General features: G+C 46.3%; 1 protein-coding gene across 3 annotated transcripts in view; it reads left to right on the top strand.

The window, feature by feature from the left end:
* The window catches only part of PIGG (phosphatidylinositol glycan anchor biosynthesis class G), a 95,923-nt gene that overhangs the window by 32,799 nt on the left and 46,979 nt on the right, over positions 1 to 16,145 (top strand). The window contains exons 6-8 of one of the 3 annotated variants that reach the window (XM_054986294.1): positions 639 to 851; positions 2,724 to 2,941; positions 9,362 to 9,643. In XM_054986294.1, the coding sequence (XP_054842269.1) occupies positions 639 to 851; positions 2,724 to 2,941; positions 9,362 to 9,643 (713 nt within the window). Of the gene's footprint in view, positions 1 to 638; positions 856 to 2,723; positions 2,942 to 9,361; positions 9,644 to 16,145 lie in introns of those variants that run through there. The other 2 variants (XM_054986292.1, XM_054986293.1) reach the window with 2 other exon arrangements.

Below are 16,145 nucleotides of genomic sequence, written 5' to 3'. Positions count from 1 at the left end.
TTTGCTGTAGCATAAGCTTTCAAGAATCACCGTTCTCTTCGTCAGATGCATGGAGGGTGAATAGAAAATACAGAATAGGAAATACTAAAACTACAGTAGAAAAGTATATGCAAAATATGTGGCAACCCAACTGACTTATGGAATGTTTCCCTCTCCTTAATTACTTATACCTAAAACTTCATATCAATAGTCTTTAATTAGTCATTTAATTTCATATTTTATACTCAACATCTTTAAGATTTCTGTATTATAATTAATTTATTTCTATATTAACTACTCTTAATTTTTCTTAGCTTTGAGTTACATAATCAAAGAAAGCTTTCCATTCTGGAACTCTGATAATGGTCTGTTATGCACATAAGAAGTTAATTTAGCCATCGATGCATATTCGTACCCTTTATCCATCTACTCAGACATACTGGGGTAAGATTGCTGCATATAGTACTCTCGCAGCTGTCGCCATATACTTGAAAAGTTCTCCATATTCTTTTGTAATATTGTTCGGTAGAATATTTAATAGCATATTTTTGGGATTTACCTCAAACCAAAGCAAGAAAATCTTCTGTATTTTTATCCATTATCTTCCTTATATGGGGAGGTTTGACATCTAGAACTAACTGCCCTTTCCCTTCTCTTAGGTCTTCAAAAACCGACGGAGCTTGTTCAACAAACTGACTTAGCTGTCACACTGGCAATAGGTCTTGGCTTGCCTATTTCAAGGAACAGCGTGGGGAAACTTCTGCTGCCTGTGGTGCAGCACAACACGATGAGGGAGAAGCTCCGGTACTTGCATATGAATGGGTTCCAGCTTAGCAGGCTTCTTCAAGAGAACATGCCTGCCTATGAAAAAGGCAAGTAAGTTGATCAGTGTGCAGTTAGCTGAATGATAATGATAATAATTATGATCATAATTATGATAATCGGGGCACTTGGAACCATCTCAAAAAACTTTGCAATTCATATTGAAAAACTGCAGCTTTCTAACCTGCAGAACTGCTAAAGATGGCGCTACTTGGAACAGCGTACATATTACACCGTTATCTGATTGATACTTCAGTCTCTGGTGGAAACTTGTATCAGCTTAGCAAGGCCAGTCAATAATGACATGTGACCTCTGCTTATTGTTGATTGTGTTTCGGGTAGTAGTAGTAGTAGTAGTAGTAGTAGTAGTAATAATAATAATAATAATAATAATAATAATAATAAAGCACTTGGCATTTATGTAGTGTTTATGGAACATTCTCATATGCTACCTTGGAATCCTGTAGGATGGTCCTGAAAGACAGGTCAGTATTATGGTAATAAGGGATCATAGAATCATAGTGTTGGAAGGGAACTCTAGGGTCATTTAGTCCAACCCCCTGAACAATGCAAGAAATTCCCAGCTACTTCCCCCCCCCCCGCACACGCACACACACCCAGTGACCCTTACTCCGTGCCCAGAAGATGGCAAAACACTGCCAGGATCCCTAGCCAAACTGGCCTGGGGAAAATTGCTACCTGACCCTAAGGTGGCGATTGGCTTTACTCTGGGCATGTAAGAAGGGGCCACGAGAACTAAGCACTGATGTAACCCTTCCTGCTGCACGATAGCCAAAAACTCTTTTGATTTAATTTCAACCCATTGGTTGAAATGGAGGAGACTGAGGGGCTCAGGTAAGGATGCTTTTTGTGGCCATGACAAGATTCAACCCGGGGGGCGAATTCCTGCTTTCATAGCTCAGTGTCTGCACTGCTGTGGCATACCAGCTCTCCGATGTTCTCACAAGAGGGGGGAAAATGCCATTAAAATCTATATCTGGGCCATGGAAAAATGTATATTAAAAAATTTTAACTTGCTTTTCTCCCACTCTGGGGATGCAAAACAGTTTACAGAATGAAATGCACAAAACAAAATGCAGTTGAAATAAAGGAATAGAACCTAAGGGTTCCATTTCACATATAAGATGTAGCTTCTCTGGTCTGGTGAGACACACCAGTGGCTTCCTTTCTGCCAATTGAGATCCATTCTTTTCTCTCTCTCTGGAAGGAATTCTCTCCTCCCTTCCCCATGTTTTCATTGACTATCATTCCGAATTAGCATCTCTGCTGGTGCTGATCATAATTCCCTTGTGGACCAGAATTCGTGTTTGAAACAGGCTTGTGACCTGCAAAAGAGCTGTCAAGATACTTCATTCAGGAGAAGGAACCAGGCTTGGTGGTGGAGCTTTGCATTCAGAAGGTTGCAGGTTTAGGCTGCAGCATCTCCATTTAAACAATCTCCATTAGCCGGGTGTTTGGAAAGATCTTTCTCAGCCTGAGACCCTGGAAAACTGCTACCAGTCAGCATAGACCATACAGACATACGAGCCTGCCTCGTGTATAAGGCAATGCCATAGGTGACATCAGGGCTTTTTTTCAGCAGGAACGCGGTAGAACCGAGTTCCGGAACCTCTTGAAAACGGTCACATGGCTGGTGGCCCCGCCCCCTGATCTCCAGACAGAGGGGAGTTGAGATTGCCCTCCGCGCCATGCGGCGCGGAGGGCAATCTCAACTTCCCTCTGTCTGGAGATCAGGGGGCGGGGCCACCAGCCATGTGACCGTTTTCTCCGAGGGCAACCCACTGAGTCCCACCACCTCTTTCCCCAGAAAAAAAGCCCTGGGTGACATTCATACAGAAGAGACTTTTCCATGTTGCCCTTGGATAACTTTCTGATCTGTGTTAATGTGTCTTGGTCACTAGATCCTGGATTCGAGCAGTTTAAGGTGGCTGAGAAATCGCATGGAAGCTGGATGAAGCTTTACCTGGAGGGGAATACCTCTGAAGTTCTCCTGAATTTTGGCAAAAAAGTTCTGAAGCAATACTTGGAGGCACTGAAGACCTTGAGCTCTTCCCTAAGCCAGCAAGTGGCACAGTACGACCTGTATTCCATGGTTGTGGGGACTGTGATTGTTCTTGAGGTATGGATCGGTATATTGCTGGACTGTGTGTTCGTAAGTCACGGCAAATGTTTAAACTTTAAACTGCGGCAGTGGCGAATGGGAGCCCACGTGCATGGAAGTTCTCTTGTTTCCTGGCAGAAATGATAGCTGCTGTTCCTACAGTATACTAAGGGTAACAGCACTAGCATTGACGCTGGGCTCAGTGTGCTGCTTTCTGTGACTCTCAAATTTAACCTCTTTTAAAAAGAGCACATTTCTGGTTCTTATGGCTCTGAAGATAGGGTTGAAAGGGTCAGTACCTGCTAAAATCTCAGACGGGGTGCGGAAATAGATTTCCTTTTTTAAAAAAAATATTTTTATTCGATTTTAGAACTGTAACAATAATCAAACAACAAACCAATATAATACATTGCATTTACAAATATTAACACAGTGCTTCAACTTTAATACATTAACAATGAGTGGTGTGAAGAGGGAGGTTGCAGATCTCTTGCTTCTATGAATTCGTAAAATGGGATCCATTTTTCCCAGAAGTTTGATCCCGAAGATTGATATTCCGTCTGATGTAGATTGTCAGTTTTTTTTCCCATTATCAAATAGTTCCAGATTTTTGTAAACCAAAGTTCTGTAGTAGGTGGAGATTGGTCTTTCCATTTGGTTGCTATTGCACTCCTAGCTGCCACCAGGAGAGAGTTGATAAGGTCTCTTCTAACATTTGGGATTGATGTCTGATCCCACAGTCCCAAGAAGATTACTTTAGGTGACATAGGGACACTATACCCTGTTACTTCCTTAATAATATTTAGTATTTCTGACCAAAATCGAGAGATCAAGGGACATTTCCACCAACAGTGAGCAAAATTACCCTCATTATTGCATTTCTTCCAACAAGAGGGCGATGCTGAAGAATAAATTAAGAAGATTTTTTTGGGTGTTAGGTACCACCTATGTATAATTTTATAGCTTTGTATTTTAGTTAATATAGTTGAGGATTTATTTAATTTTGATGCCCATACTTTTTCCCAGTTGTCTAATGTCAGTACTTCATTAAGATCTTTATGCCATTTAGTTTGATAATTAAAATTGTTAGGGATGTTAGAGGACATTAGCAGGCCATATATTTTTGAAATCATGCCCTTTTTTGATATTTTTTAGCATCCATGAATTGCTCAAATCTTGTCTGAGTTGCATTCATAACCTTTCTTATGTTTATTTGTTGGGTGACAGCTTGTAAAAATAGATTTCCATGGGTGAGCCTTGAACAGGTTAAATAGCTCCTGGTTCTTCCTCCTGCCTTTTGCCTAGAAATTAGGCAAAAATGGTAAGTAGTGATAGAATACATTTCTCAAACGCTGGGAAATAAAGCAAATGTATTCAGGTTGCAGACCTTTCTTAGTGTAGTATCAGTACAACCCTGCCTGTTTTGTCTCTCTGATGCGAGGTGTGTGGCTTGCCGGGGGATACTTCAAAGTAAGCATGGCACCAGGGGAACACGCAAGCAGTACAGTGGGGGGGAGAGGTTTGTTCCACGTCGAAGACTGAACTTGTGTATTTGGACTGAAAGCTGCACTTGTGCAGGCAGTTAACTGCACACGCAAACATGTTGGGCAATGAGGCTCTCTCAGTGGCTAAGGACTCACCTGTGGCTCTTTGACACATCACCTCTGGTTCTTCTGACTTATCACTCTCAAATGTGGCACTTACCCCATGTTCCAGAGGAAAAAACATTGCTTAGTAGGCTTGTGGTTGGCAGGTGGTACACACCTTGAAACAGAAGGACTGGAGGGTGGGAAAACTGCGAGCCGCTCAGAGGTGTGAGTTGTGCGCCAGGGATGGGAGGTGAAGGGCCTGTTTTCTCCTGCAGCCTCACACCCTCCTCTTCAGACTCGGCACTCTCATCCCAGCTTGTAGGCGGCTCCCTGGAGAAGAGCAAGATGGCTGTAGAGAAGAGAGAGCAGAACCACCGCCATGGCAGCCGCCTGGGAGAAGAGCAAGCTGCCCACTGGCAGGGTGGTGGTAGTGGTGCTTTTCCCTCCCCTTTCTCCCCAGGCAGTTTGCTCTCCCCCGGGCACTGTGGCAGTCTCTCCCTCGTCTGAGCGCCTGTGCCTCATGCTGAGGAGAGAGTGGGGCAGTGCACTGGGCAGCCAGGAGTCACGTGGCTCTTTCGGTCGAGGTGAATGTGGATCCCTGAGAGGAAAAGCGTTAGTACCGCTGCTGCCATCAGTTCCATGTTAGGGTAACTATGAAGTAGGAACTCTAACAAAGGGTAAAGACTAGGGAGCACGCCTACACACTGAAATTCACAAAGCTCCCAGTTACGGGCCTAACCACACCGTCAATTAATACTATTTCAATATCTACAAAGTGCCAAAAGTGCTATATATATACACAAACATGAACAATTACATAATCACAAATACTTTTCCAATAAGTAGATCATACAAATACATACACCGATACAAAATTTCTGGATGGTAATTCAGAAATACAATTCAATTCATTCAGATTTCAGTCCAATACTACATATGTAAACAGTCCTTTGAAGCAACGAGGTGTATAAGTGCAAGCTACAGATGGTAAAGTGCAGTGCCAGCCCATAGATGATTTCCAGCTCCTTTATCAGACGTCATCTTTTTTCAAACAGACATCGACGCCCTACAGACAGTCGGCTGCATCTGTTTCGCTCGCTGTGCTTTTTCAAGCACTCTGTTAATGCAATACTTTTAAACGTAAATCCTTCATGCAATTCCTTCAAGTGTAAACCCAGTCGGCTTGTTTCTGCGGACCATCACTTGCGTGTGAAACGGATGCGGCCGACTGTCTGTAGGGCACGGACGCCCCTCAGAGACCTGCCACAGGTGGCGTGGAGGCCCAGCGTGGACCTCCCAAGGCCCTGCAGCAGCCCCAGCAGGTTGCCGCACCGTACCAATGACTCGCCTTTTACCCTGGCGCAGGCCCCTCAGTGCACCTGTGCGGGGGGGGGGGGGAAAGGTGAGTCATCACCAGTATGGCTTGACTTTTATATAGAAGGATTTCCCCCTTAGTATCAAAAGTTGAAGTGTGTATTTTGGCTGACCTCCAAGCGTGTGTTTCGTTTGAAGCAAGGAATGCTTTTGTCAGTAAGCTAGACAGCTCCTTCCAGTGATCTAATGTGGCTACATTGCTGGAACTGTTAGGCCCAAATCATGTCTGCAGGAATTACACAATGCCCTGTGGTTGGGTGTGTTACTCTTCTCTTCTTTTGGGCAGCAGACTTCGGTGCGCCATCCGAAACTTTCCCTTTCATTTTAAAGGCTGTTTGCCACATGGCACCAAGAGAGGGCTGCTGGTTTTCCACATGACACGAAGAGAAGCCTGAAAATCCCCTGGGCAAGTGGAACAGCTTGTCATTCTCTTTTGGCTCCTGGCTTAGGCCTGAATTGGTATGGAAGGGCTATTGGAGATGATACAGTTCAACCTCTGCTGCAACTGCAGCTTCCCTGACAGAGGGCCAACTATTATCCTGTCAGTGAAAGGGAGTCACAAGGCAGTCTGCTTCACAGTTGGCCAGCTCTTACCTTTAGGTTGTTTCTCCTCATTCTCAGAAAATATTTCCTTATAACTTCCTCCATTTCAGTTCTAGGATGTGATGACCCCCGCCCCCCAAAGGTTAGTAATGACTCAGTGCTTGCACTGGGGACTACCTTTACCTTTTACCTGCCCTCTGTAGCATGAATTCAATCAGTTTACTTCATCTTCTATGTGACAGCCTTTAAAATATTTGAATGCAGTAGCAGGGCCGGATCGATGGGGGGGGGTAGTCTGCCCCCGGCGCCACCAAAGAGGGGGCGCGCCAGGCGCAGTTGCCAACCCTGGGAGTGCACGGGGAAAGGATGGGGCGGCCGGCTTGCTGCGCGCCCCCTGTCCTGTGGGGCAGGCGAAAGGCAGTGTGGGTGGTTGGGAGGCCGCCCGCGCCATTCGCCTGCCCCTCAGAACGGGGTGCACAGCAAGCTGGCCGCCCCCTGTCCTGCAGGGCAGGCAAATGGTGTGGGAGGCTTCCCAGCCACTCATGCTGGGACCACTGCCAGCTCCACGGCGCGCCAGGACAGCCAGCTTGCCACGGGGCGGCATGCACCACCCTGTGTGATGACGTTCTGTGACGTCATCACGCAGCAGCGGGAACGCGTGCACGCGCACAGCAGGTGGCCGGTCTTCGGTTGCCCTGGGTGCTGGCAACCGTAGATCCGGCCCTGTGCAGTAGTCGTGCGTCTTTGGTCATCTCTGGGTTAAAGGTACCCCACTGTAGCTACAAATAATGTAGCAATGTAGAAAACACATCTCTCCCCCCCTCCCCAATTTCATAATAATAATGTGTCACAATAGTGGAAACGGAGAAATGCAGCAGTCCACTAACAACTCAGTAGAACTTCTTCCAGAGCTGGATGTTGTGGGTCATGAAGTATTGGCATGAGTAGAGAATAGGACCAGTGTAGGCTCCATTGCCACAGGGTCCTGATGTCACCTGGGGGGGTGGGGGATGGTTGGGTTTTAGTCAGCTGAAGGAGGCGGGCTTGAAGAAGCTAGGAAGGGGTTAGGTGCCTTAGCCGCCGCTTGGTGAAGGAGGGTGTCAGAATAGTAAAAAGTTAGACTATAGTGTTTCTATTCTATCATGTCTGTTTGTGACTTCCTTTCCTTTCCTCATGTGGGGAAGGGGTTGTCCTCGCTTCTGCATCGGGTTTGTCATGCCTGGCTCTTCAGGCATGTTATGAGGTGCAGCTGCTTTGTGCAGAGGGGGGGGGAGCACAAATCACAGGAAGGGGGCAAATCCAAGGAGTCCTCCCTCCTCTGAATAAAAGAACTTGGTGGTGGCAGCTAGATTTGCCATCCCCAGAACCTGGAGGGGAGGCAAGTGGGGGGCTACAAGGTGCCAGCACGGGCAACCCCTCAGAGAAACAGTACTGTGCATGTTATTCCAAGGGCTATGCCCTTAGAATAACACACACATTAGTTACGTTAAAGTTGGGGTTATGTTAAAGGTGGTGCAGAATAAGGTTTTTTTTTTATATTTCTTCAAATGGAAAATTGGTATATATTCCTACTAGCTTGATACCCATGCTTTGCTATGGTATTTAACTACTTTAAATCCAGTTATAAATCCAGTTGTGGGGCTTGGCAACCTGGCAAACTTTGAGGGGAAGACTGGGAGGTGCTGGTTGTTGGGGGTTTTCCGGGCTGTATTGCCGTGGTCTTGGCATTGTAGTTCCTGACGTTTCGCCAGCAGCTGTGGCTGGCATCTTCAGAGGTGTAGCACCAAAAGACAGAGATCTCTCAGTGTTACAGTGTGGAAAAGATGTGGGTCATTTGTATCTACTCAGGAGGGGTGGGGTTGAGCTGAGTCATTCTGTAAGAGTTTCCCAGGGTGTGGAATGCTAATGGCGGGAGGCTTCACTGTAACCTGAGGAGGTTCTTTTGCATATGGATTGGTGCTTGATGTGCTAATCTTCTCTGCAGGGCTCATCGAGTACCAATCCATATGCAAAAGAACCTCCTCAGGATACAGTGAAGCCTCCCTCCATTAGCATTCCACACCCTGGGAAACTCTTACAGGATGACTCAGCTCAACCCCACCCCTCCTGAGTAGATACAAATGACCCACATCTTTTCCACACTGTGACACTGAGAGATCTCTGTCTTTTGGTGCTACACCTCTGAAGATGCCAGCCACAGCTGCTGGCGAAACGTCAGGAACTACAATGCCAAGACCACGGCAATACAGCCCGGAAAACCCACAACAACCATCGTTCTCCGGCCATGAAAGCCTTCGACAATACACTGGGAGGTGCATTTTACCTCAGTACACATTCAGTGACTCCCAGTAGCAACTGCATACTGTTTGGAATGTGGGGGGTGAGGACCAATCAGGCCACATACACACTTGAAAGGCAGGCCCAATCAGGGAAGAGTGGCCAAGCTGGCAGTGGGTGGGGGCACAAGCAGGCAGTAGCCTGCCAGCCACACAGGGAAGCTGTATCCATTTGGGAAAACACATTTTACCCCCTTTTATCCCCTTAGGCGGGGAATTTCTTAAAGTCTCTTCTTAGTGGGTGTTTACATCATGAAAGGCATCTTCTCCCCAAATTTTATGTTTCTAGGTCCAGGTCTTTTGGCTGGGTGTTGATCAGTCAGTCACGACATTTGTCTTTTTTTATGTCTCTCTCTCTCTCTCTCTCTCTCTCTCTCTCTCTCTTTTCATTTTTTCTTATCTTTTTCTTTCTTTCTCGTCTCTTTCTTTTCTTTGGTCTGTATACTTTACAATCATTTTACCATTAATTAAAAAAGAAGAAGAACACGCATGTTGTGTTTACATACAAAAAAAGTTCATAACCGATTGCGGCTTCTAAAGGGCCGATTAACAGATGATGACAGGGTTTCCTCCTCTCCCCTCTGCCTGCCCCACAGGTTTTGCTGCTATTTCTGATCAGCATTTCGAAGGCACTGAGTGCCCGGGCGGAATTTGAGGTGCCGCTTTCCCCTCCGCTGTGTTCTTTGCTCTTCTACTTGCTGTGCCTGACCCTCTGCGCCATCCACGTGGTCGTGTGCACCTCGACAGGAAGCCTGTCCTATTTCTGCAGCATTTCCTGGCTCTCGGCAGTCGGGGTGATCATGCTGGTTTCTGGGCTCCTCTGTGTCCTCTTGTCGGCCCTAGAGAAGAGGTTTCTGAATCCAAAGCTACTTGTCAAGGTGAGAGTCAGAAATATATGTTGAGCTTTTCGTTCGTATTACGCTGCATTTCTTTTTTACTTGAAGTTTATTTTAAGTATATTCAGGAATAGCGTCTCTGAGGTACAAGTGTAGGGCAGCAAGCAGTTAACCAAGCTCAGGGTGTATAAAGGAGCAAAGGATACCAGAAAGATAAGGTTGTAATGCTGATATTGAACCAATGACCTGTGTAAGCAGGCTAATTTAAAAAATGGATATAGATCAATTTGTAAAACTAAGATCTTAAAAATGTTGAATCTAAAATTTGATGTATATTATTGAATGTAGTGTTGAGTATAAAATTTTGGGTCTAAGTAATTAAGGAGAGGGAGAGGAGTAACATGAAATTTAGCTGTGTCATTATATATCTTGCTTATATTTTTGTTGTAGCTTAAATCTATTGCTCTGTATTCTGTTCAAGATTCTTTACGCACTTTCTATTATCTTTTTTTCTTCTTTCAATAAAGTTATAAAAAAATTGTGTACAAGAGACCTTGCTGGTCCCTTACGGAAGGCTGTAATAGAGTGTGTGGTCCTAAGCAGGGTCCCACCCTTCTAAGCTCATTGATTTCTGTGGACTTAAATAGGGCATAACTCTGCTAAGGATGGCTCTGTAAATAAAGGAGGTGGCTTCATACCTCAAAAAATAGTTTCGTATGTTGCTGTAAGTTTTTCAAACGTCTAAAACCAGAAAATGTTACTTACAGGGATGATGGTAAATCAGTCCATTTTACTAGCGTGGATCGGTTCAGTGAAGCATACTTTTTAATTTGTATGTCACATCTGTGTCTCACTTTTCCTGCAAGGAGCCCAGACTTATCATATGTAAGGGCTATTTCACTTTAGCCTTGCGATCAACTTCTGTTATGGGTTAGGTTGAAACATGCGGTGCACTTCATGGCTGATAGCATTTGAACCTCTCCCTGGTCCAGCTCTACCCGTTAGATGAGAGCAAGCCTTCTCTAGGCCTCAGTTTGCAGGAATTTAACAACTCTGTATTAGAACTGGTGCTATATAGTAGTTAGCTTTGTTTAGCTATAGTAGCTTTGCTTGTGGTCACTCTTAAAGGCAGATTGCAATATGGGTTATGCAGAGTGGGTTTTTTGTTTGTGTTTCTCTTGCTATAGCATTAAGTGCCAAATTAGAACTAGAATTGCTGCCTATCTTGGGAATGCTACCAAAAGCCTGTATTGGCTTCTTTCACTGTAATGGCTTGTATCCAGGAATAATTTCCACTAACAGAAGGGGGGAATTTTTTACTGTCCCCCCCATTCCACTGAAGACTCGCCCATTGTGCTGTACCTTATCTTCCCATTTTGGTCTGCAGCAGGACAGGGTGTGTATGTGGGGGGGAAGTTAAAACTTCCATTCTGTTGATGCAAATCACCACTGAATCCAACCCAGTGTGCATTTAAAAAAAACATGTGAATGTGCTTTAAAAAGTGAGTGGCATCATCAATTGATGTATTTCTGTGTTCCCCCTCTGCATTCCTTGTTGTTGCTGGAGGAAGTGGTGGAAGCACAACATGTGTAACAGGATGTGGCATCACACATTTCCTCAACTACGTGTTGCATCTTCAGGCAGTAACCCTCTGGTGCCGCCACCACCACCTAGTTCTGTTTTTATTTACAAATATAGTAATAGTAAGAACATAAGAACAGCTGCGCTGGATCAGCCCAGTAGTCCACCCAGGGCAGCAATCTGTTTTGCAAGATGCCCTGCTGATGCATCTGACAAAGAGAGCTGTGGTTCTCGAAAGCTTATGCTACAATAAAGTTGGTTAGTTTTAAAGGTGCTACTGGACTCTTTACTATTCTGCTAAAAATAGGTGATAATATGTTACACCTGTTGGTGTGTTTGAACCTTTTCAGTGAGAGGTGGCAGCTGGGACATGATGTCCTCTCGCAGCCTTCCCTCATAAACCCTGGCAGAGCTGCCAGACAACCCATGCTGGGTTCCAGAGTGGTCTTACTCAAAGCAACACACTTCTGTATAGAAAATATATAAACTTTATTGAATAATTAATTAAGCAAATTGATAAAAAGTCGGTATGATTCTCAGCAGATCTGAAGCAGTAAAATAAGAAAGCTACCTGGTCTAGCTAATACAGATGGAACTGAGCTAGAAACCCACTCCAATCATACAGCAGTTAGTTGAGTAGCAGCAGGGCGTTCAGGTCAGCAGCCTATAGCATTTGGTAGAGATGCAAAAGGTGCCCTGTACATAGATCCATAGGGCACACCATAAGGCCTCACCAACTGGAAGTCTAGATAAACCACAGCTAGCAGGGTTCAGGCTGTTGTCACGTTAACCCTTGGTGGAATAGAGCTCTAACGCATCGCATTCCCAATGATGGGAAGTTTTCCAAGCTGGTTCTCGGGAGTGCAAACACAAGACTGCCATGGCCAAGGCACACTCTTAATGCAAACTCACCCCTAGGAGAGCCCAACAGAACAGAGCCACACTGAAGCAGGGGAAGCAAGCGGACCAGCATCACACCCAAGAAGCACATCCATTCCACCCAAACAAAGCTGAAGCCAGGGGTGCCATTGCAACTGAGCCCAGCAGAACCAGTGTCATTCATAGCAGCCAGGCTCTGGGTTCAGCCGGTGGGAGAACATCACAGAAGAGACCCAAGCCGTACTCAGCCACAAGCACAAGGCAACGGCAAACAAGCACAGTTATATTCTACTTTTGGGCAGTAGTATATGTGAAAGGGATCTTGGGGTAAGAGTGGACTGTAAACTGAATATGAGCAGTCAGTGTGATGCGGTGGCAAAAAAGGCTAATTCAATCCTGGGTTGTATCAAAGGGGCCTTAGCATCGAAGTTGCAGGAGGTCATAGCCCCTCTATACTGCCTTGGTCAGGCCGCACCTGGAGTATTGTGTGCAGTTCTGGAGGCCTCACTTCAAAAAGGATGTGGACAAAATCGAGAGGGTGCAGAGGAGAGCGACGAGGATGATCAGGGGTCTGGAGACTGAGCCCTACGAGGAAAGGCTGAGGGCCTTGGGAATGTTTAGTTTAGAGAAGAGGAGGTTGAGGGGGGACATGATTGCTCTCTTTAAGTATTTGAAAGGCTGTCATTTGGAGGAGGGCAGGGAGCTGTTCCAGTTGGCAGCAGAGGATAGGACTCAAAGCAATGGGCTTAAACTACATACACAAAGGTACCGGCTGGATATTAGGAAAACCTTTTTCACGGTCAGAGTAGTTCAAAAGTGGAATCAGCTGCCTAGGGAGGTGGTGAGCTCCCCTTCACTGGCAGTTTTCAAGAAGAGGCTGGACGAATACTTGTCAGAGATGCTTTAGGCGGACCCTGCACTGGGCAGGGGGTTGGACTAGAAGGTCTGTATGGCCCCTTCCAACTCTATGATTCTGTATAAGATGGATCCCACTTGGCCGCAGGCTGAAAGTGAGAGTGAGGGTAGTTTGAGAAACCCAAGTTCTCCTCTCTGTGGAGCTCCTCCCACTCTGGCTCAGGAGAGCCTTGACTTGAAGGCAGCGGCAGCCTTTCAGCACTGGCCAAACAAACTACTCCCGTAAAGTGCCTGGCTTGGCTCCAAGGGAGTGAAAGCAAAGGTGGGTAGCAGCCTAATGGGCGGCCAGTTTGGTGTAGTGGTTAAGAGCGGCAGGACCCTAATCTGGAGAGCCGGGTTTGATTCCCCACCCCTCCACCTGAAGCCAGCTGGGTGACCTTGGGTCAGTCACAGCTCTTTCAGAGCTCTCTCAGCCCCACCCACCTCACAGGGTGTTTTGTTGTGGGGATAATAATGGCATACTTTGTAAACTGCTCTGAGTGGGCATTAAGTTGTCCTGAAGGGTGGTATATAAATAGAATGTTATTACATTATTATAATTAATGAGAACACACCTGAACTTTTCTTAATTCTTCCTACACGAGCCTATTAAAGGGGAGAAAATTATCGGATCCTAAAAACTAAAAATTAATTTTTGTTTGACAAGACCTACAAATAGCCTATGTTAAAAATCTTTTGAAAACTTCCAGAGGAGTTAGCCATGTTAGTCTGTAGTAGCAAAATAGTAAAGAGTCCAGTAGCACTTTTAAGACTAAGCAACTTTATTGTAGCATAAGCTTTCATGAGCCACAGCTCTCTTCGTCAGATGCATCTGACGAAGAGAGCCGTGGCTCTTGAAAGCTTATGCTACAATAAAGTTGCTTAGTCTTAAAAGTGCTACTGGACTCTTTTGGAAATTATCCACTTAACAACTGGAACTTGTAAGCCAAAGCACCCCAGCAACAGGGGGAAACAGAACCTCCCCCCAAAGAACAGCCAGGGAAATGAACATGGCACAAAGTTCAAAAAGCCAAACCAAAGCATCCCCCCTCCACAAGAGCAAAAGCAGTTTTTTTCAAAAAAGGCACATTTTAAAACTTAAAGGCAAACTTGTCCTCCGCCCAGCCCGGTCCCTCCTAGACAGCAGGTCAACCCCCCCCCTCAAAAGATAGGAAAAACCCAGTGAGTCTGTCCCCAAGCGACCCAGACTTGCCACAGATCCCCTGCCCGAGGACTGGCTGCAGGCACAGAGAGCCCGGGGGGGGGGACTCAGTGAAGGGGAAATGGAGCCAGACAGGGCGGCTGGCCAGCCATGCGCTGGGAAACCAAGCCCCACAGGGCAAGAAGTACATATGCATGCCTGGGACACTGATGCCCAGCCAGATGAGCCAGGTGGGGCTGGCGGGCCCCATGTCCACCCCACGGGACCGGCCAGAACCTGGGAGGCCAGTCTGGCAACTCATGAACAGAGGTGGAGGTGGCCAAGCCGCGTCACCTGGAAAGGCCCGGCTAGCCCCATCCTGCAAGAAAGGATAGGAGAGCAGGGAGGAACTGGAACGAGAGGAGGAACACCTGAGAGCTTCCCCAGCTGAATAGCATCGCAAGCAATTGGCCCAGGGCTGGGAGGCTGCCGAGGAATAGGGAGTCTGGGAGGAAGGGAGGGGGAAGCCCTATGAAGGCAGACTCAGTAGAGAGGTCGTGGTGGGTTGTGTAGGAGTGGTTGGAGAGAGTAGAGGAGGAGGAGGAGGAGGAGTTCACTTGGCAAGGGACGGTGCAGGAGGAAAGAGCGGAAGCTACAGAAGGATAGGTCCATAGGTGGCTGAGAGGGTGCAAGGGTGGCTGAGAGGGTACATCCCCCTCCTTCCACTATCCAGGGGACAATCCCAAGCCTGCTCGTGCCCAAGGCCCCTCCCGCGGATACTCGCACCCAGGGCTCCACTGCTGCCATGACAGAACCTGACAGAGTCTATGAGTCTCTCTACACGAAAAGAATTACACAAGGACTCTCAAATGAAAGGAGGCGTAATGTTCGCCAGGAAGCTGAGTTTTAAAAGACAGATCGGAAGGCTCTCTCTGTTTCACCTCTAGAGCTGGCAAAGATTGCTCCTCTGAGAGTTTATTTCCTCTTCGCCTCCCTGAAGTCTCTGTCAATTTCACCTGTGCTTTTGAAGATGAAATAAACTCTTTGCCAGCTCTATAGAGAGGTGAAACTGACGGAGCCTTCTGAACTGTCTTTTAAAACTCAGCTCTTCGGCTAACACTGCGTCTTCCTTCACTTGAGCATCCTTGTGTAATTCGTTTCGTGTAGAGAGAGGCTTTCAGACCAGGCAGATGGCAGAACGGAAGTCCAGGGGCAGGGCTCTCTTCTTCCTCAGCAGTGCAGTGTGAGCCAAGCGTCCCCCGAGGCACTGGCGGAGTTGCTGGAATTTGGCTAGCAGGTGCCTCTAGGGTAGTGGCCCCCTGGAAAATGTCCCTGTAAGAGAAATGGCAGTCTGGACCATGATCTGTTAGGCCATATTTATTAATAAATATGCATAAAAAAACAGCAAGAATAGAAAGGAGTGTTCACAGTCTGACACACAGAACAATACCACGTAAATTCATAAACGATGGCTTATTATTAACAAAGAATTAGTTGCAGCTTTGTTGTCAATGTTAATACACAGTTTATATAGGTAAAGGCAGTGAAACAAATCTTCTTTTGGAAGCTCAATCTAGCAAGATGCAGGGATATCATCTGTGTAGCAAAAATGTCCTCGAGAGAGAGAACAAGAGACAGACAGGCAATTGCAGAAGATCCATTCAGTAGTCCGGCTGTTAGAAAATGATCGGCTGAATGAGAGGCTGATTGGTTAATCCCTGTCATGACTAAGATTAATCCGTGCTTGAAAGGATCCAGATATGAACATCAAAAATAGGAATAGATTTTTTTTTTGCTCGGTTGATGCTTTGTGTGCCTGCAGCCCCTTCAGCAGCACTTCAGTCTTTAAAACTGATAAGAGATTTCAAGAAACTGGAAATTATCCTTGAGTGATTCCCAGTGCTATGCCTGCTGATGTGTTTCCTGGCACCCATTTGCTGCTAAGAACTGGCTCTGGCTCTCCCCCACCACTCTGTAGCAGAAGGTGCTTCCGAAGAACCCAGGAGGGCCACTTAGAAACAGCTGCTCCCGTTGTAGGAGAATGCTTG

Source organism: Eublepharis macularius, chromosome 8, assembly GCF_028583425.1.
Source record: "Eublepharis macularius isolate TG4126 chromosome 8, MPM_Emac_v1.0, whole genome shotgun sequence".
Taxonomy (NCBI): Eukaryota; Metazoa; Chordata; class Lepidosauria; order Squamata; family Eublepharidae; genus Eublepharis; species Eublepharis macularius.
Note: the sequence above shows the minus strand (reverse complement) of the source record. Positions and strands in the feature narration are given on the sequence as shown.